At 39.9% G+C, this 26,808-nt stretch overlaps 1 protein-coding gene across 1 annotated transcript in view; it reads right to left on the bottom strand.

Moving 5' to 3' along the window:
- The window catches only part of reln (reelin), a 514,851-nt gene that overhangs the window by 60,610 nt on the left and 427,433 nt on the right, over positions 1 to 26,808 (bottom strand). Inside the window, exons 52-59 of the mRNA XM_083552560.1 lie at positions 22,769 to 22,983; positions 21,471 to 21,648; positions 21,199 to 21,374; positions 20,925 to 21,031; positions 20,543 to 20,785; positions 20,172 to 20,347; positions 9,021 to 9,094; positions 5,123 to 5,284 (exon numbers count right to left, since the gene is read on the bottom strand). Coding sequence (XP_083408686.1) covers positions 5,123 to 5,284; positions 9,021 to 9,094; positions 20,172 to 20,347; positions 20,543 to 20,785; positions 20,925 to 21,031; positions 21,199 to 21,374; positions 21,471 to 21,648; positions 22,769 to 22,983 — 1,331 coding nt within the window. The remainder of the gene's footprint in view (positions 1 to 5,122; positions 5,285 to 9,020; positions 9,095 to 20,171; positions 20,348 to 20,542; positions 20,786 to 20,924; positions 21,032 to 21,198; positions 21,375 to 21,470; positions 21,649 to 22,768; positions 22,984 to 26,808) is intronic.

Here is a 26,808-nt window from a genome sequence, read left to right as displayed (position 1 = left end):
ATGTTCATTGTTAAAAGCATTATATACAGTGAGGAAAATAAGTATTTGAACACCCTGCTATTTTGCAAGTTCTCCCACTTAGAAATCATGTCTGAAATTGTCATTGTAGGTGCATGTCCACTGTGGAAGACATAATCTAAAAGAAAAAAATCAAGAAATCACAATATATGATTTTTAAACTATTTATTTGTATGATACAGCTGCAAATAAGTATTTGAACACCTGTCTATCAGCTAGAATTCTGACCCTCAAAGTCCTGTTAGTCTGCCTTTAAAATGTCCACCTGCACTACATTTATTATCCTAAATTAGATGAACCTGTTTGAGGTCGTTAGCTGCATAAAGACACCTGTCCACCCCATACAATCAGTAAGAATCCAACTACTAACATGGCCAAGACCAAAGAGCTGTCCAAAGACACTAGAGACAAAATTGTACACCTCCACAAGGCTGGAAAGGGCTATGGGGAAATTGCCAAGCAGCTTGGTGAAAAAAGGTCCACTGTTGGAGCAATCATTGGAAAATTGAAGAAGCTAAACATGACTGTCAATCAACCTCGGACTGGGGCTCCATGCAAGATCTCACCTCGTGGGGTCTCAATGATCCTAAGGAACGTGAGAAATTAGCCCAGAACTACACGGGAGGAGCTGGTCAATGACCTGGAAAGAGCTGGGACCACCGTTTTTAAGGTTACTGTTGGTAATACACTAAGACGTCATGGTTTGAAATCATGCATGGCACGGAAGGTCCTTAAACCAGCACATGTCCAGGCATGTCTTAAGTTTGCCAATGACTATTTGGATGATCCAGAGGAGTCATGGGAGAAAGTCATGTGGTCAGATGAGACCAAAATAAAACTTTTGGGTCATAATTCCACTAAACGTGTTTGGAGGAAGAAGAATGATGAGTACCATCCCAGGAACACCATCCCTACTGTGAAGCATGGGGGTGGTAGCATCATGCTTTGGGGGTGTTTTTCTGCACATGGGACAGGGCGACTGCACTGTATTAAGGAGAGGATGACCGGGGCCATGTATTGCGAGATTTTGGGGAACAACCTCCTTTCCTCAGTTAGAGCATTGAAGATGGGTCGTGGCTGGGTCTTCCAACATGACAATGACCCAAAGCACACAGCCAGGATAACCAAGGAGTGGCTCTGTAAGAAGCATATCAAGGTTCTGGCGTGGCCTAGCCAGACCTAAACCCAATAGAGAATCTTTGGAGGGAGCTCAAACTCCGTGTTTCTCAGTGACAGGCCAGAAACCTGACTGATCTAGAGAAGATCTGTGTGGAGGAGTGGGCCAAAATCCCTCCTGCAGTGTGTGCAAACCTGGAGAAAAACTACAGGAAACGTTTGACCTCTGTAATTGGAAACAAAGGCTACTGTACCAAATATTAACATTGACTTTCTCAGGTGTTCAAATACTTATTTGCAGCTGTATCATACAAATAAATAGTTAAAAAATCATACATTGTGATTTCTGGATTTTTTTTTTTAGATTATGTCTCTCACAGTGGACATGCACCTACGATGACAATTTCAGACCCCTCCATGATTTCTAAGTGGGAGAACTTGCAAAATAGCATGGTGTTCAAATACTTATTTTCCTCACTGTAAATGTAATTATATTGAAGTTAACTCTACCGAATTAAAGTGAATCTTGGATTTGACAGGCAAATGTCACTTCTTCTTGCTCTGCAATAGAAGTTTTTCTTCCTCTTTGCTCAGCTGCAAACATTACTCTGTTATTTATATAAACTGACAATATCACTACCTCTTCCTGCTTGGCTGAGGACATTGCTATGTCTAACTGCTCAACTAAGGATGTGACTCTCTCTTTTTGCACCACTGTGGGTGCTGCTATTTATTTTTTTTCTGTGTGATGTATGGCAATTATCAGTTGTTTTACATGGAGGATGTCAACACACCCAGATATGTGCAGAGTCATTACCTCTTCAGCCACATGACTACAACTATCATCAGTCCCTGATTGTCACTTGACCTGGTCAATAATCACTTGCACTTGATTCCAGTGCATAAATGCACATTGTGCCATGCTGTTAGTTTCACATTTGTCATCCCCTGATTGTGATCACTGGTTTTTGCCCTTGCCCATCATTATTCTTAGCTTTCTGTTTTGTGTTATTTAGTGTCTACATATGCAGAGTTGAGGTTCCCTGGTGGTCTAGTGTTTATGATGCGGCGCTTTAACAGCTGCGGCCCGGGTTCGATCCCCCAGCCATTTGGGTTGCACAAGCCTTAGTACCGGTCCCAAGCCCGGATAAATGGGGAGGGTTGCGTTAGGAAGTGTATCCAGCGTAAAAACATGTGCCAAATCAAACATGCGGATGATCCGCTGTGGCGACCCCTAATAGGAGAATCCGAAAGAAAGTTTTATATGCAGAGTGTGACATGCCATCCCACAGATATCCTAGCAGAAGACAAGGTGTCTTTTCCATAAAAGCAATAAAAGTTTAAAGAATTCTATATTGCTAAATAGATGCTGTTGAACCTAGATGTGCAAATATGGTCTACTCGAAGGTTTAGATTTTGAGCTGAGCCTACTCAGCTGTTCACAAGCTACCACAAGAAGACTGTGACCTGTCCATGTGAGCAGCTGTTTGATCCACTCACTGCTGTGGTGATGGGGTTGCACACACACCATTGGCATGCTTGTTTTTACACATGCATACAGTTTCACTTCATTTAGACTCCTGACAGTATCTTACATGCATTGCCCTTATCATGTATGTTTAATTAGCTCCATATTGAACTTGATCTTTGCAGACACACAGTTATTTTGCATACTTGTTAAAAAATATATGTATATTATTAAAACTTTTTAAAGCTAAAAATTGTGATAAAAAAAAAAACAATTGCTAATATGCCCTAGAGCAGGGGTGTCAAACTCAATTGCACAGGGGGCCAAAACTCAAAGCACACATTAGGTGGTGGGCCGAACAGGACATTTATAGAACACACTAAAACTAAATGTTTTTTGAACATAAATATGATTAAAAACAGACAGGAATATTATTCCAGAATAAATCAACTTAAACTTTAAATAACTTAAAATATTTTGCTCTTCATAAAAATATCCCCTGTCAAAATTATACAAATTAGAAATATGTACAGTGAGGAAAATAAGTATTTGAACACCCTGCTATTTTGCAAGTTCTCCCACTTAGAAATCATGGAGGGGTCTGAAATTGTCATTGTAGGTGCATGTCCACTGTGGGAGACATAATCTAAAAATGTATGAAATCACAATGTATGATTTTGTAACTATTTATTTGTATGATACAGTTGCAAATAAGTATTTGAACACCTGAGAAAGTCAATGTTAATATTTGGTACAGTAGCCTTTGTTTGCAATTACAGAGGTCAAACGTTTCCTGTAGTTTTTCACCAGGTTTGCACACACTGCGGGAGGGATTTTGGCCCACTCCTCCACAAAGATCTTCTCTAGATCAGTCAGGTTTCTGGCCTGTTGCTGAGAAACACGGAGTTTGAGCTTCCTCCAAAGATTCTCTATTGGGTTTAGGTCTGGAGACTGGCTAGGCCATGTCAGAACCTTGATATGCTTCTTACAGAGCCACTCCTTGGTTATCCTGGCTGTGTGCTTCGGGTCATTGTCTCATCTGACCACATGACTCATCTGACCACATGACTTTCTCCCATGACTCCTCTGGATCATCCAAATGGTCATTGGCAAAATTAAGACGTGCCTGGACATGTGCTGGTTTAAGCAGGGGAACCTTCCGTGCCATGCATAATTTCAAACCATGACATCTTAGTGTATTACCAACAGTAACCTTGGAAACGGTGGTCCCAGCTCTTTTCAGGTCATTGACCAGCTCCTCCCATGTAGTTCTGGGCTGATTTCTCACCTTCCTTAGGATCATTGAGACCCCACGAGGTGAGATCTTGCATGGGGCCCCAGTCCGAGGGAGATTGACAGTCATGTTTAGCTTCTTCCATTTTCTAATGATTGCTCCAACAGTGGCCTTTTTTTCACCAAGCTGCTTGGCAATTTCCCCGTAGCCCTTTACAGCCTTGTGGAGGTGTACAATTTTGTCTCTAGTGTCTTTGGACAGCTCTTTGGTCTTGGACATGTTAGTAGTTGGATTCTTACTGATTGTATGGGGTGGACAGGTGTCTTTATGCAGCTAACGACCTCAAACAGGTGCATCTAATTTAGGATATTAAATGTAGTGGAGGTGGACATTTTAAAGGCAGACTAACAGGTCTTTGGGGGTCAGAATTCTAGCTGATAGACAGGTGTTCAAATACTTATTTGCAGCTGTATCATACAAATAAATAGTTTAAAAATCATATATTGTGATTTCTGGATTTTGTTTTTTAGATTATGTCTCTCACAATGGACATGCACCTATAATGACAATTTCAGACATGATTTCTAAGTGGGAGAACTTGCAAAATAGCAGGGTGTTCAAATACTTATTTTCCTCACTGTATATACTGCAAAAAATCCCTGAAAAAATTAATAAAAATTGTGCTTTTAAGTAAACTTTAAAATAACAACAAATCAAAACAATCAGATTTCTTTGCTCTTATGCCATTTTATAAAAAATAAACATACTTTAAATAACTTAAAAATATTTTGCTCTCCATAAAAATATCTCCTGTCAAAATTATACAAATTCAACATATGAACATGCAAAAAAACCCTAAAAAAAATAAATTATATTTGTGATTTTCAGCAAAAGTTAAAATAACAACAAATTAAAACATTCAGTTCTCTTCGCTCTTATGCCATTTTGTCGCACACCTTCATTATGTAGCTCTTGAAGCTGCTTCACTTTGTGATTTTGCTCTGTTGAAAAACGTCTGCTGAAATGTCAGATTCTTCTTTAACTTTAATTTATCAGCGCTTCATATTGCCGGGCCATTAAAACAATAATAATAGTTCTATATAAAATGATCTTACAGGCCAGATATAATTATACATCGGGCCGGATGTGGCCCACAGGCCTTGAGTTTGACACATATGCCCTAGATGGATTACCTGTGTTTTTTTCTGCTTCTGTCCCAATTTTAACATCAATTATGATTAAATGTTTTTTTTTTCTCTTAATAAACAGAAATACCAACTGCATACCCAGAGGAGATGTGGTCAGGTAGCTGCAAAGTAATTCTTGTCCATACTAAGCTGTTCACTGGGCTGTAGATGCTGGAGTCATGGAACTGGAATGGCGAACAACCCACACTATTCACAGAAGAAGGGAGGCATGCGGACTGCACCAAGTGCCAATGGTCTGACCTATAGAGAAAAGCCAAACTGCTATAGGACAGCACAGAAACAGTTCTCATAAAAGTTAATCAAATGTTAATTAAAAGTAAATAGCATGTTTAACAATGTCTGTATACAATTATTTACTAATGCTACAGTTAAATTCAACAAATTTTTTTTTAATAAACTTCATAATGGTATAATAGTTGGTCTTGATGTACAGTGGGGCAAAAAAGTATTTAGTCAGCCACCAATTGTGCAAGTTCTCCCACTTAAAAAGATGAGAGAGGCCTGTAATTTTAATCATAAGTACACTTCAACTTTGAGAGACAAAATGAGAAAAAAAAAAAATCCAGAAAATCACATTATGTCAGGGAGCACCCTGCACTCTCACCCGCTCATGCCCCACCAACTGGGAGCTCCTCGCCTGATTACTAACTCCCTGACTTCCATCAGACTCCCTCCTATATAAGCAAGTCCGCTTCCCACTATCACCGTCCGTTATTGTGCTTATGGACTCTAGCTGTCACCTTCACGATTCCCCGTTTTGCATCTTTATATGCTACACGAACTTTCGATACAGACTTCTGCTTTCGCTGCCGATTTCCTTCTGGTTGTGTGTGTTCCTTGGATATTGCTGCACCTATCATTAAAACTCTGTTTTTGCCCAGCTCCGCTTTCGCCTCGTACGTGCATGACACATTGTCTGATTTTTAAAGAATTTATTTGCAAATTATGGTGGAAAATAAGTATTTGGTCAATAACAAAAGTTCATCTCAATACTTTATGTACGGATGGTCAGATCTGTTCATGATCCCAGACCCCGAGAACTGCCATGCAACAAAACAATAAACCTTCTAATCTGAAGAGAGGATCTATTTGATCTGAGGAGAGAAAGCCATTTGTTCAGCTGCCCAGTCACCCATCCTTGAGCCCCCTCTTTACCTCCTGGGGAGATGGCCGTGTCATGGAAAGATGACTTAGAAGGTCCTGGAATTCAAGCTACTTTACTTGCATAATGTATACATTTTACCTTCACATGTATCATTTTAAAGGTCTCAGTGTGATTGGAAATATGATCTCAGTCCATATCAGTAGAACAGACCTCAGGTTTGGGGAAATTACTGACATAAGGGTTGCTCCTGAGAAAAGCAACCCTAGGTGACATTTGGTTACATCCTGTCCCAAGAAAGGGTTTGCAAAGGTTTTATCACTTTGCATTTACAAGTGTTTACGATGGTTTGGGTATTTACAGAAATTTGGCGAAACACTCAGGGAAGCATTCTGTAGTCAGAACTTCCCACACAGTCTCTGTGTGTCTCTATTGACAGGTACAGTAACTCTAACAATTCTTTAGTAAACTGCATTGCTAAATTATTTGGTTTTATGCTGATCATGCATGTAACTTTCTTCTATTATTTGTTTTAAATATGACATTTGTTTATTGATAATTTCCTGAAATCATTTATATCTAGTTAATTATGTAGTCTGGTGTTAACGCAAATCTATGACCACGATAGTACAAACTGAAGGCTCATGAACGGATGTAGCATAGAGCACTATCTCTGAATTTAGCAAGGTATAACTAAGTGACTACATACAGTATTCTTTATGCATTAGCAAACATTGGGCGGATTACTTAAAGAAGATTAGTTTACTGTTAAATACTCTGACTAAGTTTGTGTCCGTGAGCATGTGTAGCGGCTATCACTGACTTAGCAAGTTATGACCAAGTAACTAAATCAATAGTTCTTAATGAATGAGCAAGCATTGAGCGGCCTACTTAAAGAATATTAGTTTACTGTTATATCCTCTGACTAAGATTCGGACTGGCCAATGTGCATCCGTGAGCAGGTATCGTTAGCCGAGCACAAGGCTCTAAGCGACTCCAGGACCATAATGAATGATTAATTGAAAAGATGGAATGTTCGGAATAATCTATTAAAATCAAAGAAGAATTACAACTAATAAGGTGATCATCTTAAATTAGAGATATTCTAGTAAAATCTTTATTATAAATTGGAGTCAGATTAGAGGTTAAAATTCTATAAATGTAACAAAGTGCAATCCATTTAAGTAATCTTTTACAGCCGTGCAAGAATGACTAACAAGCAGCATACCTTCACCCACACCAGTGGATTCCATCGTTGGGCCATTGGGTGGGCACCCTACAGTTATAATACCCTTTGTTGGCAATAACAGAGACCAAAAATTTTCTGTAAGTCTCCACAAGGTTTTTACACACTGTTGCTGGTAGTTTGGCCCATTCCTCCATGCAGATCTCCTCTTGAGCAGTGATGTTTTGGGGCTGGCGCTAGGCAACACGGATTTTCAACTCCTCTAAATATTTTCTATGGGGTTGAGATCTGAAGACTGGCTAGGCCACTCCAGGACCTTGAAATGCTCCTTACGAAGCCACTCCTTCGTTGCACAGGCAGTGTGTTTGGGATCATTGTCATGCTGAAAGACCCAGCAACGTTTCATCTTCAATGCCCTTGCTGATGGAAGGAGGTTTTCACTCAAAATCTCACAATACATGGCCCCATTCATTCTTTCCTTTACACGGATCAGTCGTCCTATTCCCTTGGCAGAAAAACAGCCCCAAAGCATAATGTTTCCACCCCCATGCTTCACAGTAGGTATGGTGATCTTTGGATGAAACTTAGCATTCTTTCTCTTCCAAACACGACAAGTTGAGTTTTTACCAAGAAGTTCTATTTTGGTTTTATCTGACCATATGACATTCTCCCAATCTTCTTCTGGATCATCCAAATGCTCTCTATCAAACTTCGAACGGGCCCGGACATGTACTGGCTTAAGCAGTGGGACACGTCTGGCACTGCTGGATTTTTGTCCCTGGCGGCGTAGTGTGTTACTGATGGTAGCCTTTGTTAATTTGGTCCCAGCTCTCTGCAGGCCATTCACTAGGTCCCCCCGTGGGGTTCTGGGATTTTTGCTCACCGTTCTTGTGATCATTTTGACCCCACGGGGCGAGATCTTGCGTGGAGCCCCAGATCGAGGGAGATTATCAGTGGTCTTGTATGTCTTCCATTTTCTAATAATTGCACCCACAGTTGATTTTCACACCAAGCTGCTTTACTATAGCAGATTCAGTCTTCCCAGCCTGGTGTCAGGTCAACAATTTTGTTTCTGGTGTCCTTTGAAGCTCTTTGGTCTTGGCCATAGTGGAGTTTGGAGTCTGAATGTTCGAGGTTGTGGACAGGTGTCTTTTATACTGATTAACGAGTTCAAACAGGTGCCATTAATACAGGTAACAATTGGAGGACAGAGGAGCCTCTTGAAGAAGTTGTTACAGGTCTATGAGAGCCAGAAATCTTGCTTTTTTTTTTGTAGGTGACCAAATACTTATTTTCCAACATAATTTGCAAATAAATTCTTTAAAAATCAGAATGTGATTTTCAGGATTTTCTTTTCTCATTTTGTCTCTCATAGTTGAAGTGCACTTATGATGAAAATTACAGGCCTCTCTCATCTTTTTAAGTGGAAGAACTTGCACAATTGGTGGCTGACTAAATACTTTTTTGCCCCGCTGTATAAGAAAGATTAATAAAGACATAAATATTTTTCTCATTGCCTTGACTTATTGCCATGACTGTGCCTTTTCAGTGTAAGAATGCACAAGGCACCACTGAAGCCAGTCTTATCCACAACAAAAAATCAGTAACCTTATCTTACTTGCTTAGTCTTTCCATCTCTGTTTATTCTTCTATTAATTATTATATTACTGTAACTTTCATTCACCCACCTGGCATCTTTTTTATATTGTAGAAGCACCGGATGATGATCTTCACAGATTTCTGCATCACAGCCTACCACAATCTGTCAATAAAGGTAAGAAACAAATTTAATAATGGTCTCTGTAAATAGCGCACTAATACTATGGCTAAACCATGTTTAAATACAATGACTGGTAATATTAAAATGTGGTATTTTTATGGTTAAAAAAATGTCAATAGGGATGTAAAAGGTAAACTGGTATAAATGGAGCGCCAGGAATGTTTAGTGCCAAGTGATAAATATCCTGTTAAATAAAATATTTAAAATAAAATTTGTATACATTTTATAAATTTTATACACATTATTAAACAACTTGTGGTAATGACAGCATGTCAGTGACAATGGACTTACAATGCAAGAAAATTGAAATAAAAATAGAATTTAGTTGAACTAAAACCTTTCCCCTTTCCAATTTTTGCAATATATCTTACAATAGAAGCTGTGCTGTACGTAATTGTCACTTACACTTTGCATTTTTTTTTTATAGATAAAGAATGTTTATATTTTCAGTTTTAAATCAGTTGAACAAACAAACAAAAACACACTTCTTGGAACTTCTTTACTGTCTGGGTGTTCTAGCAAGTGCATAAATAAGCTTCAGATTCCGAATGCAGCAGCAAAAGTCCTCACTAAATCTAGAAAATATGACCACATCACCCCTGTTTTAATCAGTCTTCACTGCTTCCAATTCCAAATCTTGCATTGATTATAAAATACTACTACTGACATATAAAGCACTTAATGGTCTCGTGCCTGAGTGAACTTCTTTACCAATATGATCCTCCATGCCTACTTGGATCAAAAGGTGCAGGCTATTTGTTGGTACCTTGAAAAATGAAGACTACAGCAGGGGGCAGATCTTTCTCTTATAAAGCCCCACAGTTATGGAACAGCCTTCCAATCAGTGTTCGGGACTCAGACACAGTCTCTGTGTTCAAGTCAAGGCTAAAAACATATTTATTTAGTCAAGTCTTGTATTTTTCTTAGGTAAAGGAGCAGATCTGTAGGGATCATGTATATAGAGTGTTTGGTGAACTGGGATATTTGTCTGCTGTTGTCCCCTCACTCTCACATGTTCAGGTTTGTTGACAGTGGTGTGGGGGGGGGTCATTTCTTATCCCAGAGATCTTTCATGTCTGTGTTACCTTCTGGATCTCCCTTTTAGTTATGCTGCCATAGCGAGTCTTGCTGGAGTCCCCAACTACACAGTGTCGTTAACTTTCATACAACAAGGACACATAATAATCCATATTGGTCTTTCATCATTGGTTATTCAGTATCTAATAAAAATCAGATTGTGTTTTTGATTTAGCTGAATATTTAAACAAAAAATAAAACCAATGTAATTACCATGGACAAAGATAATTGGACCCTTCTAGTTTGTTGCACACACTTGTGCCCTGTACAGATTCAAGGCTCACCATGCCAGATGCAAAAAAAAGAAGAAGCAAGCCTTCTACATGTCTTACAGTAGGTCTTATGTTATTTTCTTTAAAAGCTTAATTTTTGCATATGAAAATATAGACATTGTGAATTGCCAAAACCCTCCAGTTTTGTTTTAACTGTCCAAATGACCTCTCAAAAGAAATGTGGCTTACCAGTATGTATTTTTTTCTTTTCAAAATTTCAAATTTCAGTCTTGGTTTTTCCTTTTAATAGTAAAGTCCTACTGATTCTTTATCTATGGAGCTTCCTTTTATTAAAAAAAAAGTGACAGAGCAATGAGATTTTGATGTACCCTGACCTTGAATTCAGCTTAAATAACTTTAAAAGTTTTCCTGGTTATTCGTTTTTTCTGCCATTCACACTAGCCTTCTGTTTATTCTGTGGTCAATTTACCTTTTGTGGCAATTTTTAGGGAATTTAGCTACTGTCCCATGGACCTCAAATTTAAGAATTTATAATAAACTTAAAAATAATAATCAAGGTCCTGGAATCAGCCCTTTTTAGCCTGCCTGACAAGCAGCCAATATCTGAATTTTCATTTGTAGCAGGGATAGTCCAGCAGAGCCAATTAAATATTTGCAGTCTGGACTTTTTAGTCCTCCTTTTAGATCTGCCCCACTATGGACAAGTTTTTGGCTGTATCAACTAGACTAGGAATTTTTAAGTCAGTCAAGACAAGTTTAGTTGGTGACTGTGGCAAGGAAAAACTCCTCTAGACGTAATGAGGAAGAAACCTTGAGAACCAGACTCAAAAGGGGAACCCATCCCCATTTGGGTGCCATCAAGAGTTTGATCATAAATCTTACAACAATACAGAACACTGGGGGAGTGAAAACTAACATGCTTCAGAGTAGGCAGCTCCTGCTCCTGAGGCATTTCAGGTCCTGACTAATTCACTTACAGCATCTCAGGCTTTAGCCTACAACAGGTTACTGGGTTACAGCTACTAGTCTGCACCACTCTCACACCACCTGGCAGCATGTTAAATTTTTCTATTATCCCCTTACAGTCAAGTTTTAAGCTTGGTCACCACATTTCAATGGCATCTGCCTCATGATGGTCAGTGTTTGGGAGGCTCCAGCTTTGGCACAATAAACCCAATAAAAAGGGTATAAAAAGGGTTCCTATGTGGCATTTACAGAAACTATTTCCTGGTCGCAATAAAGGTGGGGAGCACCTGAATCCCTGTGTATGCAGGTACATGCAAGACAACACACTGGTGAGTTGATCTAGCAAATATTTGCCAAGGCAGAGGTGGACCTGTTTGACTCAGTCCATCACCTGGAGTTCATCCCAAGATAGAACAGCTCCAAATGGCCCTAGTGAGAGTTAATTTTGACAAAGTTTGCCTGTTGCTGGTGGCTCCATTGTTTGCCATACTAAATTTGGATTGGATGCTCCTTCTGAAGGACACCCCTTGTGAGATCCAAATCAGGAACAGCTAAATGTGATCAAAGTCTACACCATAGTCTCCCAGCACAGGTGGTGAACACTCTCCTAAATGCTAGAGCCCCCTCTACTAGGAGGCTAGATGGCCTAACATAGTGTCTCTTCATGTCTTATGTACTTAACCATAGAGTTAGTGTTATTTCCTCAAGGTGTCATCCTCTAACCCTCAGCCTATAGTTTTATAGACATTCTGTCTGCCCCTGTTCCAAAGACAGGGTGTGCAGTGTGGGCTCTTAGGGTTTATATAAAGTGCACAGCCAGGTGGCATTAAACTAATAAGCTATTTCTTTGTTTTAGTGGCTACCACAAGGCGGTGGTGCTTGAGATGCTGTGCCCGATCCGGACTGATTGAGTTCTCCCAGTCAGGAAGTCCAGGATCCAAGTGCAGAGGGAGGTGTTCAGGACCAGTAGGCTCAGCTTATCGATCAGATGCAGAAGGATGATTGTGTTGACTGCTGAGCTAAAGTCTATGAACAGCATTCATACATAAGATTCCTTATTGTCCAGGAGGGTAAGGGTGAAATGGAGGGTTGTGGAGATGGCATCGTCCGTGGAGCGGTTTGGAAGATACGCAAACTGCATTGGGTCCAGAGAGGGTGGAAGCTGGGTCTTAATGTGCCTCATGACGAGCCTTTCAAAGAACTTTATCACAATGGGCGTGAGCACGATGGGACGATAGTCATTGAGGCAGGAGACTTCAGACTGTTTTCTTCGGCACGGGAATGATGGTTGTTGTCTTAAGGCACGTAGGAACAACGATGCTGCTCAGGGAGATGTTGAAGATGTCGGTGAAGACATCCGCCAGCTGTTCTGAACATTTCCTGAGCACTCTGCCAGGAATGTGTTCTGGTCCAGCAGACTTCCGTAGTTTAACTCTGCATAGAGTTTTCCTCACTTCAGCTGTAATAGAGGTAGAGCACCTGGTCACTGAGAGGAGGGGTTGTCTTCCTTTCCTTCACGTTGTTCTGTACCTCAAACCGGGCATAGAAGTCGTTCAGCCCATCTGGGAGGGAGGCATCATGGTCATAGGCAGGTAATGTTGTCTTGTAGTTTGTGATCGCCTGGATGCCCTGCCACATGCGCCGGGTGTCTCCACTGGAAGTGGTCGCGGATTTTCTTTGCGTGTGCATGCTTCGTCTCTCTGATGGCATGGGACAGTTTGGCCCTTGCTGTTCTTAAGGCTGTCTTCTCCCCTGTTTTGTCTGTGTAGTGATGGTCTTAGAGATGGTCTTGAAGAACGCACTTGCTGATGTAGCTGGTCACTGTTGACATGTACTCCTCCAAGTTGATGGAATCACCATTGGTTGCAGCCTCCCTAAACATGGCCCACTCAAAACAGTCTTGAAGAGCAGAAGTAGCTCCTGCTGGCCAGGTTTTCACCTGTTTCAGAACCGGTGTAGAGCGTCTGACGAGCTGTCTGTATGCTGTAATTAGCATAACAGAGATGTGATCTGAGAAGCCGAGATGGGGGCGGGGCTCCGCACCATACCCGCCAGGGATGTTTTGTGTAAACAAGATTCAGTGTGTTCGTGCCTCTCGTTGCAAAGTCCACTTGCTGATGGAGTTTAGAGAGCACAGTACTGAGATTCGCATGGCTAAAATCTCCAGCGATAATAAACAATCTATCGGGGTGTTCACACAGTGCCTCCCCAGCATTATCGCTGGGAGGAATGTACACTCCGACAATTAAAACAGTGGTGAATTCATGTGGTAAATAAAACGGTCTGCATCTAACAGTCATGAACTCCACTAGCGATGAGCAATAGCATGAGACAAACACAGTGTTCTTGCACCATTTCGTGTTGATATAAACACACACTCCACCACTGCAAGTCTTACCGCACAGAGCTGCGTTTCTGTCGGCACGAAACACGGTAACCCTGTCCAGCTGAATGGCGGCCTCCGGAACTCTGTCCCTGAGCCACGTCTCCATGAAAACAAAGACGCAGCAGTCTCTGAAGTCTTGCCCTTGCTGTTTGGCCCTTACAATAAACTGGATTACATCCGACTCCAGCAGACCACGCGGTCTGCTGGAGTCGGATGTAATCCAGTTTATTGTCCAGGGAGCAGACGTTAGAAAGAAGAATGGACGGGAGAGCTGGCTGGCTAGGGTTAGCATTCAGCCTAGCATGGACACCCACCCACTTGCCTTGCTTCTGCTTCCTGGAGCAGCGCTTCCGACATCCCTTCTCCTGGCCACCGACATTAGGTGACACCAAGGGCTGATGGCCTGGTCTTTGTGGCTGAGGTCGCAGCAAGCTGAGGTCACAATGGTTATTTATTACTTCATCATGCAGATTATTGGTTGCATGATTTTTGTACCGTTACAGCGTCTGGTGGTCGTACACATGAACACAGCTGACTCTGGTGTCCATGTATTGTAAAAAGTCGGGCTAAATATGGTAAAAGCTACATTATTGGATCCGGAGAAGCAGCTGCGAGCTATTGCCGCGCTGCCATCTTGGATTTTAAAATAATCAATATGAGTAAGGAGTTACATCATGCTGCCTTTCTAACCCTTAGGGTCACCAAGGAAACGACTAATTTCCTTGTCAGCCCTAGTAGACACAGAAATGCGTTCCTGCTGAACGCTCCGATGGCTCCTCCTGGCCTGTTCAGCGTCTCAGGAAACCAAAAAGCAATCGGCGGCGTTTCAGCGTTACCTTCTCCTTACTACATGGGGCCGCTCGGCATACAATAGAGAAGGGCTACTCAATTAAATTCGGGTCCTCTCCTCCCCGCTTCAACAGTGTGTGTCCCACTCTGGTGGGACCCGGGCAGGCTCTGGTCTTGGAACAGAAAGTGTGCACTCTTCTAAGGAAAGAGGCCATCGAGGTGGTTTATCCCTTAGTCAGAGAGCAGTTCCAGGGGTGACCCCTCCAGTGGTGGCTCAGAGACAGAGGGTTCTCCCAAAAGGGCAATTCACTCTGTACTATCAAGGTCTCATGGAGAGCACTTCGAGCCTTAAATATGTGGAAAGAATGTTCCTGTCTCAAGGCCCTGTTGTCGCATAGCACTAACGATGGATGCATCCCTCCTTAGTCAGAGAGCAGTTCCAGGGGTCTCATGGCGGCAGCATACAATGTGATTTCACTTGGCCTCCTCCATATGAGACCCTTCCAGTGGTGGCTCAGAGACAGAGGGTTTGGAGTGGAGGTGGGGAGCGGTCATGAGTGGCCACTCCGCCCAAGGTTGGTGGAATGAGCTACACCTTACATTGCACATAAACTGCCTGAAGATGCTGGCTGTGTTTCTAGCATTAAAACACTTCCTCCTAGACCTGAGAGATCGCCATGTGCGGGTTCGTACGGACAACACATTGATGGTCTAGTACATCAACCACTAGGGGGGTCTCCGATCTCGCCCCCTGTACAGGCTGGCAAGGCAGATCTGCAATAAGTGAACGAAAAAACTAAAAGGTGCCATGACAAATATATGTTTTGCCTAAAATATGACTTTTTTCATAATAATAATAATAATGAAAATATTGCTTTTTTATAGTAATTTTATTCAAAACCGTTAAAAAGTGCAATAAGTAATTAAAAAACAAAAAGGTGGCATGACAAATCATGTTTTGACAACAATATAACTTTTGTTCATAAAAAAATTATAATTAGGAAAATATAAATTTTCATGTTCTTAAGAAAAATTTCATGTGAAACCATTTAAAGCTGCATTAAGTGAACTAAAAACAAGAAGGTGGCTTTACAAAACATTTGTTGTATCTAAAATATGATTTTTTTTCCTTAAAAAAAAAGTTATTATGAAAATAGGAATTAATAGGTGTGGGATGACAAATCATGTTTTATAATATGACTTTTGTTCATAAAAAAATTAGTTAATATTGCTTTCATAATTTTCATAAAATTCTGATAGTTATGATGTAAATATGAACTTTTATGTTAACCAGAATTTCATTTAAAAAAAAGTTAAAAAGTGATTTAACAAAAGTTAACAACAAAATGGATAAGTAGTAACGAACAATCATGTTTTCAAATAATTATACCTATTCTATAGAAAATATGAATTTTCATATTTATTAGCACATTTATAAAAAAAAATTCATAACAAATGACAGAAAGTGATGTGAACAATCACGTTTTCACATAATTATAACTTTATTTCATAAAAAAATTATTATAAAAATATAAATTTATATATTTATTAGCATAATTTCATGAAAAAACTTTAAAAAGTGCAGTTAACAAAAGTCACATGACAAATCATGTTTTGAATTAAAATGTACATTTTTTCATAAGAAAACAAAAGATATCAATAAAAATATGAAATAACAGTGATATATACATTTTTATAAAATTCTGATAGGTGAAAAGGTGCCATTACAAATATATATTTTGCCTAAAATATGACTCTTGTCGTAAATAAATTTATTATGATAATATTACTTTTTATATTAATTGGCATAATTTTATTTAAAACTGTTAAAAGGTGCAATTAGTAATTGAAAAACAATAAGGTGACATTGAAAATCATGTTTTGCCAAAAATACAACTTTTGTTCATAAAAATATATATATATAATTGTGAAAAAATTAATTTCCATGTTCAAGAATAATTTCATATAAAACCATTTAACCGTGCATTAAGTGAACGAAAAACAAAAATGTGCCATAAAAAAACATGTTGTTTCAAACATAGTTCTTTTAAAAATATGAATTAAAAGGTGGGATGACAAAGATTTGACAAAGATCTGATTTTTTTTCGTTAAAAAAATATGATTGTTATTAGGAAAATATTAAAATGTCATGTTCTTAAGCTTAATTCATGAAAAAAAAAATGTTAAAAAGTGCAACGAGTTATTTTCATTATTATATTTTTATGGAATTTTATTATTATTATTATTATTTTTGTAAAAACGTTTTTACAAAAAAAAAAAAAGCTTTTTCCATAAAAATATAATAATGAAAATATAAATTTGTATATTCATTTGCATAATTTGATACAAATTTATTAAAATGTGGAATAAGAGATAAAAAAATGTCCAATGGCATGTCCTTGGGGCTGGATGCCACGTTACAGACGTGGCCGAGGCTACTACAGGCTACTATTGCGCTACTATTGCGCTGCTCCCGAGAGTTCTGGAGAGAGTTCCTCGGGAAGGAACCCGTCTCCTCCTGGTGGCACCTCGATTGCCGGGCAGACCATGGCTCACGGACCTTGAGGGATCTCCTTGGGAAATTCCTTCCAAGAGGGATCTCCTCTCCCAGGCAGAGGGAACCCTGGTTAACCCTCACCCAGAGTTATGGAGGCTATGGCTGTTTCTAGCAGCTGGTCTCTCTACTAAGGTAGTGGAAACCATCCTCCATTCCAGAGCTCCCTCTACAAGGAGATTGTATGCCACTAAATGGCTGTTTGCTGCATGGTGCGAGCACCATTAATCAGACCCAGTTAACTGCCCGGTTGGCTCAGTGCCGGAGGCGAAGCCCAGGATGCGAGGTGCTGGCGGCTCTGTCTGAGCCCCTCTTTGAGCCCTTGGCCGAGGTGACACTTGGGTACCTGTCTATTACGACTGCTTTCCTTCTGGCTATATCCTCCCTGAAGAGGGTCGGGGACTTACAGGCTCTTTCTATTTCCCCATCTCTCCTGGAGTTTACCCCTGGCATGGCCAGTGCCTTCCTTTACCCTAAACCAGGGTATGTACCTAAGCGGCATGCGGTTCCCCCATGACCTGTTGTGCTGCAGGCATTCTACCCCTCTCCCTTCCAAGCCCATAACCAAGAGAAGCAAAACTGACTGTCCAGTGCGAGCACATACGTCCACAGGACGAGTCCATGGAGGAAGTCAGAGCAGCTGTTTGTCTGCTATGGCCCCTATAGAAAAGGTTTTCCTGCCAACAAGCAGACTCTCAGTAGGTGGATTGTGGATGCCAGCTCAATTATCTCACTCCACTCAGAGTGTGGCAGCCTCTACAGACTCGTCCGCTGGAGTCCCACTCCAGGACATTTGCAACGCTGCTTGCTGGTCCACCCAGCTGACCTTCATCAGGTTTTACGACCTCGACCTTAGAGCCGATGTCACCCCTTGCTGTTGGCTGGATTTCACACGTGATTTAGAGCGTGAGGAATGCGGAGGCGTTCCCAAAGTGTTGTGACACAGCGTTTCGTTCCCTCAGGTAACTAAGGTTACATACGTAACCTAGAGATGATCTTTATCAGGTGTTGGTTTTTACCCTTGGAGGTATTTGGTTTTTTAGGTCAACTAGTGTTCCAACAAAGGGTTTGCAGACCTTTTTTTTCTTTGAAATGATAAGTGCTTATGGTGGTTTGGGTATTTAAAGAGAAGCAAAACACTCTGGAAAGCAATCTGTAGTCTGAACTTCCCACACAGTCTCTGTTTGTCTCTATTGACGGATACAGTGACTTACAATTCTTTTGTAAATTGCATTGCCAAACTATTTGGTTTTATGCTGATCATGTTGTGTAAATATCTTTAATTATTTATTCTAGATTTGACATTTGTTTATTGATTATTGCCTGGCAAATAAATGTTGAAAAATTCTTGATTCACCGAATTTCCTGACATCATTTATATCTAGTAGATTATGTAGTTAAGTGTTACCGCTAATCTATGACCAGGATAGTACATACAGAAGGCTCATGAATGGAGAGTGCATAGACCACAACGTCTGGGACCTTCTGATTTCTGACTATCACTAACTTAGCAAGTTATTACAAAGTGGCTAAATCAACTATTCTTCATGCATGAGCAAGCATTGAGCGGCCTACTTAAAGGATATTAGTTTATGGTAATATCCTCTGACTAAGATTCTGACTGACGAGTTTGTGTCCGTGAGCAGGTATAGTTGACCAAGCACAGGGCTCTAAGCGACTCTGGGTCTATAACTAATGATCAAGTAAAAAAACGTAATGCTTAAAATAATCTATTAAATTTATGGAGAAATACAACCAATAAGGTGATCAGCTTTAATTACATATATTCAAGTTATATCTTTTACAAATTGGAGTCCGATTCAAGTAAAAAAAATTGGATTCATGTAATGTGCTTCATGCACTTGTTACACCAAAGGTCTTGCCAGTAACTGTAAAAAAAAACCCTCAACCTACAAGATGAATTCTATAGCCTATTGAAAGTAGAACATATGCAACTGCTATCAGGATCTTCCGGGCACATGGCGCGCACTTCCGGTTTAGCAGTGCGCACTTCGTGTGTGTGTGTGTGTGTGTGTGTGTGTGTGTCACTTCCTGTGTGTGTGAAAATCTTGCCATTTTTCCCGTGCCTCCCCGTATTTAAGGACACCTAAGACTTTAGCTCGAGGCTAGATTATCTCACTGGCTTCCGAAGTCCCTGAGAAATATTCTTGCCACACTGCCTGCTTTGGTTCCTGCTCCTGTTCCTGTTCCTAACCCATGATCTGCTCTGCTTTGGTTTTAAACTCTGGACTGGTTTTAAGTTTGTGTTTCTGCCATGCCTATATTCTTCTGTTTGCTGGCTTTGGATTTTTTGGATCGTTTTTTGCTTATCTGCTTGATACTTTTCATATTAAAAACTGTTTTCCACTAACTCCTGCTCGTATCCTGTATTGGGGTCCTCACTCATTTAGTCACCCGTGATCTCTGACAACTGCAGGTCTTTTTCTTCGCTTGCTGAATATTTTGGGGGCCATCCAAAGGTTTTTTTTCATGGCTGGATAGCAGTCTTCTAGCTAGTTTTTTTTTGTGCTACTTTAAAAAACTACAACATGGTTTATGTTACCAATCTCATGCTATGCTAAAATTTAGTTAAGTTTATCAGGTGCCTGTGTCAAGAAGGTGAAATATTTGCACATTGCAATTTGAGACATATACACAAAAGCCAGTGGTTTTCCCGTTTTTTTTTATTTATTTATTTTTAATTTTTTTACTTTTCAGATTTTTTAAGGAAGCAACAGTTAATCATTATTGGATTATTGATTATCGAATATAAAATACCACAAAATACTGTACTAAGATTGTTAGTCATATTCCTCCCAGACACTATGGTATATTAAATGATAACTATGAGTTCACCAAAACAAAAAGTATTAAGATTGTACAAAACATTATTCTGCTTGTCTCCATTGACAATAATACATTTTACTATGGCAGAAATTTGTATATTTTTACACAAAAAGGTGTGCTGTGTTAAATATAAACTAGAATTTTTAAGTTTTAATTTAAAAGTTGAAAAAATATATACATTTATATAATCAAAACAATATAACTGACCTTAAATTGCAGGATGTATCCTGGTTGGACAATTAACTCTCGAGTAGTCAAGATATTATAGGTTGCATCCTGGTTTTGGTTTTGCCAGTAGAGATGGAATGTTGGATTGCCACAAAAACCAGCTGTTCGCACACCATTTGGATAGAAATTCCAGCTTACTTCATGAGATATATCCTCTGAGGGTATGTTAAAAGAAAGAGAAAGAGAATGCAATGAAGAAATAGAAACAAAAAAGGCTATGGTTATTTGTTCTTATTGCAGAATGATTATCTTAAAAAGGCTAAGGCTTTTTAGTTCAACCTATCATGCCTACGGTTTTATGTATATTATGAGAAGACATTACTCAGCAAACAATTTAGCATTTTAAATACCTTCATCAAAGGTGTCCAAGAGGGTGCTGGGGTTGATTTCAGAGCCTCCAACCAGAATATTATCTAGGGCCCACTGAGCACGGTCAAAATTTGGAGTTACCAAACCTGAAGACATCTTGAACGGCTGCCACCAACGCAGGCGTGTAGCATTGGTCATAGCTCCCACAGGCAAAAGGATGTAATCTCTCCTTACTGACAAATACTTCAAATAATCCATCTCATGTAGGAGTGTCCATGATATACCTTTGTGTATGTGTGTGTACATATGTGTGCATGAGAAGCGGGTGGGGACGACAAAAAAAGATTGAGAATATTTTTTAAATTAAACAGTGCTCTTTAGGTAAGACAAAAAAAAAAAAAAAAAAAAAAAAAAAAAACAGACCTCCATCAGTTGAATAATCCAATAGTACATCTTCTTTTCTACAAGATTGATAGTGGCACATACTCATAATGTCTTCACTTCCAATTCTGGTCCAGTACTCTACAAACCTGACACCCCATTATAAGAGGGATGAAAAGAATAGAAAGTCAGTACATTTTCTGAACAAGATTTGATAAAGCATTTTCATGCAACAAAAACTAAAGTGTAGATTTACTATAAATTACCCTTTTTAAAGAAAAATATATTATAAAATAAGATGTAGACCAGTACTAACTTGGCTCCACGTAGATCAAGATCAGCAGTTACAGCCTGCCTTGTATTAGCTCCATTAAAATAAAGTGCCTTTCCCTCAACCAGTGATCTACAGTCTGTGCATGCATAGCCTCCCTCCAAAATTTCCCACTGTGGACCAGGGGACCCCTGCCATTCAAATCGCTCCTTTAAGGTTCCCTGAAAAAATACAAACACGTGTAAATACAAACAAATTCATGTCTTTTCTTATTGGTGATTGGTGTTGATAAACGATATATAGAAAACATGCTTTACCTTCAAAATTGAGTTAGCATAGCAATTTTGTCCAGAAAATCCTGGATCACAAAGGCAGTGCTGATCTAGACAGTCACCATGACCACCACAGTGGTTTTCACATGCAGGTCCAATGTAAATGTTACCTACTGCCCATTGTGTGTCTGAATGCAGCTGGTAGAACCGGAACCGCACAGCTCTGTGGTAAACCATATAACAGAACACAATATTTCCACAAGAATAGTTTTGGGCAAGGTGCCTAAATCTTTAAACAATAATATATAGAATATATTTACATAAAATGTATATAAATAGATTTTTAATACATAAATATATTGTGTAACAGACCATCTATATTATTTTCTTGATATAACAAATAACATGAATGCACATTTATATACAACAGCAATTCATAATATATAAGTAAAAACAGTACGCAATGATTCAATCTCTAATGCAAATCTCTTAAGCTGATTTATTTATTCTTTTTGCCACAGTAGAACATAAACAAAACATATTACATATGAAACTGAAAATCTTAAGAAAAAAAAGGTAATTTTGAAGTTGATTGCTGTAACATCTCAAATTTTATGACGGGGCAACAAAAGGCTGGAAAAGTAGTTTACTGTAAAGCTAGAGGGAAATTTTTGCAACCAATTAGGTTAATTGCCAACAGATTAGTAATTTAATTTTGTATAAAACCATTTTAGGGAACCATAGTCTCTTAGAAGTAAAGGTGGGCAGAGGTTGACCAACCTGTGTAAAACTGCTTCAACAATTATTTTTGAGAACAATTTCAAAATAATAGTATTCAACAAATTGCAAAGACTAAAAATATCTTATCATATACAGCACAAAATATCATCAAAAGATTTTGAGGAATAAGGGGAAATATCAATATTGGATAACAATAATCCATACAGTCCAGACCTCTCACCAATTAAAAACATTTGGTGCATCATGACAAAGAAGTCCCAGGACTGTTTAGTGGCTAGAACTTTGTTTCAGACACAGCTAGGACAACTTTTCCCTCCCAAAACTACACCAACTTATCTCCTCAGTTAGCAGATGTATATGTACTGTGCACAGAGAATTTCTAAGATCCATCAAATTCAAAATTACCATATGTTTTACTTTGAAAGTATAAATTTCCCTAGCTTATTTGATGTCATCTTTGTGCTATTGTAAAAAAAATGTGGGTTTATGTAACTGCAAAAATAAATTGCATTCTGTTTTTATTTACATTTTGCACATGGTCACAAACATGGGAACTGTGGTTGTACACACTGTGTACAATGAAGTTTAAAACCTGTATTTACATGTCTTTAAGGCTGTCAGGAAGAGGATAAACAGCTCTTTTCCAGCCTTCTGCAGCAAAGAAAACAGATGGCAGGGACACTTGCTCCCCACAGTGAAGGTCAGCTGGAAGGCACTGTGGCACTAGGTACTTCCAGGAGACACCAAAGTCTACTGAATATTGTACATGGACATGTTGCTCAGCATGTCTTTCTGGCATATTGCAGCCAACTGCAATCTGCAATATACACAAAACAGTGCAGTGTACAATACAGTGAACAAAGTTGTACATTAAACAAATAGAAATCATTTTACTGATAAAGGTATCAGATTTAGAGTCATACTGAATCTTAAGAGATAGAAGTCCTTTGTTTTTCTCTACATATCTAAAAAAGGTTCTAATGGTCTTTCTAGTTTTTTTTCCAACTTGCAAGGAAAAACTATTGAAAGATCTGATTGGATCTGATCATACATCTGTGCTGAATTTTGTGTTCTGTGTTTTAATTAGTGACAGTCAGGATTATAGGGTTAGAGAGAAAAGAGCTTAAAACAAGAGAGAAATATTATATGTTTGAAAACAAGTCATAAAGCTGCATTCTGGATCAGTTACAGAGGTCAAATGTTCCTCAATTAGTTAACAAGTAATTAGTTAATTGCAGTAGTCCGGTTGAACAAGCATTTGTGTGGCCTGTGTGGTCCTGAAAATGCTCGGGCTTTGTGCAATGCCAGCAGACAGGCCCAGACATCACTTTTACAACTGTGACACCAAAGTGTGTCACCCATGTTGTCTTGGTTTTCCCAGGTTGCACACAGAGACTAAAGGTGAGATCAAAGATTTGCCTGTGGAGATCACAAGATTATGTGTGGATAAATATTATTACAGCTCATTTCAGCATCCAAGTAGCCTTGCTGATGAACTGCTCTCCATGCTGCCAGACATGCCAACATCTGAATGGAAACAACAGTGTCTGGGAGAAATGGGAGTATTGAGTGCCATCCACATAGTAGTATGAAATCCTAAGTGAGGAATTTATCACCACCAAGATATCTAAGTAGACTGCGATTTAAATGGCACTGCATTAGTGGCATCCTCTCACAATAGCTCCCATGGTGTATTTTTTATATTCTTTTTAGTATTTTTACCTTTTATTTACCTTACACACTCTTTTTGTTTTGGACTTTTCACAATTAAGTGGTATAACCTCAATGTTTTTTCTGTTTTCCTGTTGTTGTTTTTTTATTTATTTATTTATTTTTTTTTTTTATATATTTTTAGTGCCAGCAAGACACGCAGCTGATCATAATGATATTTACCTTTACGGCATTTAGCAGACACTCTTGTCCAGAGCAATGTAAAAAAGTGCTTTGAGTCTCTAGCAATAAATAAATCTACCCTTGTACTCTAGACTACATCCTGAGATAAATCAGCCTACTTCTCTTTTGAGGTTTTTTTTTTTTTTTTTTTAGAACAAAACAAATTTTGTTGTATGTCAAAAGTGTTGTATGAAGCCCAATTTGCTCATGAACTGTACATTTAAATTTTGGTTGGGCATTTTCAGCTGTGAGTCCCAAAATTTAGGCCAGGTGGGGCGGGGAGGGGCGAATTTTGATAAATGTTTGTAGGAATCTCATTTTCCATGATATCTTCATTCAATGTAAAATATAAACTTCATGAGGGGAAAAAAAAACAAGAAAAAAAAAGAAGGTACATAAATAAAAAGTATAAACTATATAAAATATATAAATATATATGTGGGAAAAAAAATGTGTATACAAGGATGTGTATGACAGTAAAACAGTAAAATTTAAGGTGATTGACATGATTTTCCTTAAAGTGACCATGAGCAGTATGGTGTGGTATAAAGTGCACTATGCTGTGCAAGTTCAGAGTTGAAGTGACAGTCCAGAGATTAAAGTGCCATAGTGCAAAAAAGTTGTGTCTTAAAAAGTTTGAAGATGAAGAGAGAGGTCCAGTACTAGATCCTGTGTGTTTTCTGGTTGAAACTCCAAATAGCCTGTGGGAAGAAGCTCCTCCTCATTCTCTATGTGTTTGCTTTCAAAGAGCGAAAGCGCTTCCTTGAACACAACAATGAAAATAATCCATTGTTTGGATAGCTGAGGTCAGGCACAGGTTAGGGAGCTCGATGTGGATGGTAGGTTCAGCTGACCGCACCACCCTCTGGAGGGCTTGCCTGTCCTGCATAGTGCTGTTCCTGAACCAGGAAGTGATGCTACCCATCAGGACGCTCTCAATGGTGCAGATGTAGAAAGTCTTTAGCACCTGAGAGGGAAGTTTAAGGTCTCTTAAGCATCTCAAATGGTACAGACGCTGCTGGGCCTTCTTCACCAGAGTGTTGATGTGACAGGACCAAGACAGGTCCTGTGTGATGTGAACACCTAGGTACCAGAAACACTCTCACCACTGGGGTCCCATTGATGTTTAGCGGTTGGTATGACCGCTCCTGCTTCATGCTGAAGTCCATCAACTCCTTAGTCTTACTGATGTTTAGGAGAAGGTTGTTCTCCTGGCACCATCTCTCTAGGTTTTTAACCTCCTCTAGGTAGGCCGTCTCCTCATTGTTGGAGATCAGGCCCACAACAACAGTGTCATCAGCAAACTTGATGATGGTGGTGGAGTTGGAAGTGGCCACACAGTCATATGTGTACAGTGAGTAAAGCGGGGGCTCAGAACACAACCCTGGGGAGCTCCAGTGCTGAGGGTGAGGGTGGATGAGGTGTGTTTTTGCTTGTGGTCTGTCTGTCAGGAGGTTGGAGATCCATTGACACAGTGGAGTCCCAGGACCTCCAACTTAGAGCTGAGCATGGAGGGAATTATGGTGTTGAACGCTGAACTGTAGTCCACAAAAAGCATCTTTGCATAATTTATTTTTCTCTAGTCCAAGTGGCTCATCGTTGTGTGTGGAAGATTTGCGATGCATCCTCAGTAAAACGGTTCTGGCAGAACACAAACTGTAGAGGATCCAGTGTGTAGCAGTGATAAAGTCTCTGACCAGTCTTTCAAAAGGATCACTACCGAGGTCAGGGTTACAGAGCGGTAGTCGTTGAGGCAGGCAGGCTTGGGCTTCTTTGAGACAGGAACAATGTTGGATTGTTTGAAGCATGAGGGGACAACAGACTGTTCCAGTGAGAGGTTGAATATCTCAGTGATTACCAGTGCTAGCTGGTCAGCGCAGGCTTTCTGAACCCGACCTGTGATGCCATAGGTCCTGCTGCCTTCCTGGCATGCACTCTCTTGAATGCCCTCCTCACGTCATGCTCCAAGATGGTGTTTACCTCTCCGGCTCTCTGTGTGCATGCTGTTCGTGCTGCTAGCACTGCTAGTGTGGTTAGCTGCAGCCTCAAAGATGCTGTAAAATATGTTTAGCTCATCTGCCAGAGAAGCCTCCGCGTTCCCCATCCCAGAAGATATTGTTTTTTAGTCCGTGATGGTTCTTAGACCCTGCCACAGGCTCCTAGAGCCACCATGTTGGAACTGTGACTCCAGTTTCCTCTCGTAGCACCGCTTTGCTTCCTTCACTGATCTGCATACACTGTAAGATGCAGCCTTGTACTCGTACATGTCCCCGGTGGTGAGCCCCGTGTTGTAGGCAGCAGAGCGGGATCTTAGAGAATCACGGATGGTTTTATCCACCCACGGCTTCTGGTTGGGAAACTTTCTAAAGGTGGTTTCATCCACCTTTAGAAAGTATCATCCCGTCATCATCCGTATCATCCACTAGTCTCCCAATGAATCCCAGATTCGCTTCCGTAAACATGTTGTCATCAGAGCTGCGCCTGAACATGTCCCAGTCTGCATTATCTAATGTGTCCTGCAGAGCGGCCACTGATTGGTCAGTCCAGCGCACAACAGCTGGAGCTTCCTGTTTCAGTCTTTGTTTGTATACAGGCATGAGGATGATGGCAGCATGGTCCGATTTCCCAAATGGTGGATGTGATTGTGCCTTGTAGCTGTTCTTAAATGGTGTGTATTAGTGTACCAGTGTCCTTTCGCCCCTGGTGGGGCAGGTGATGTGCTGCTGGAAGTTCGGTAGTGCACGTTTGA

The sequence above is a fragment of the Silurus aristotelis genome (assembly GCF_946808225.1).
Source record: "Silurus aristotelis genome assembly, chromosome: 10".
NCBI lineage: Eukaryota > Metazoa > Chordata > Actinopteri > Siluriformes > Siluridae > Silurus > Silurus aristotelis.
This window is presented reverse-complemented; position numbering and strand designations above follow the sequence as displayed.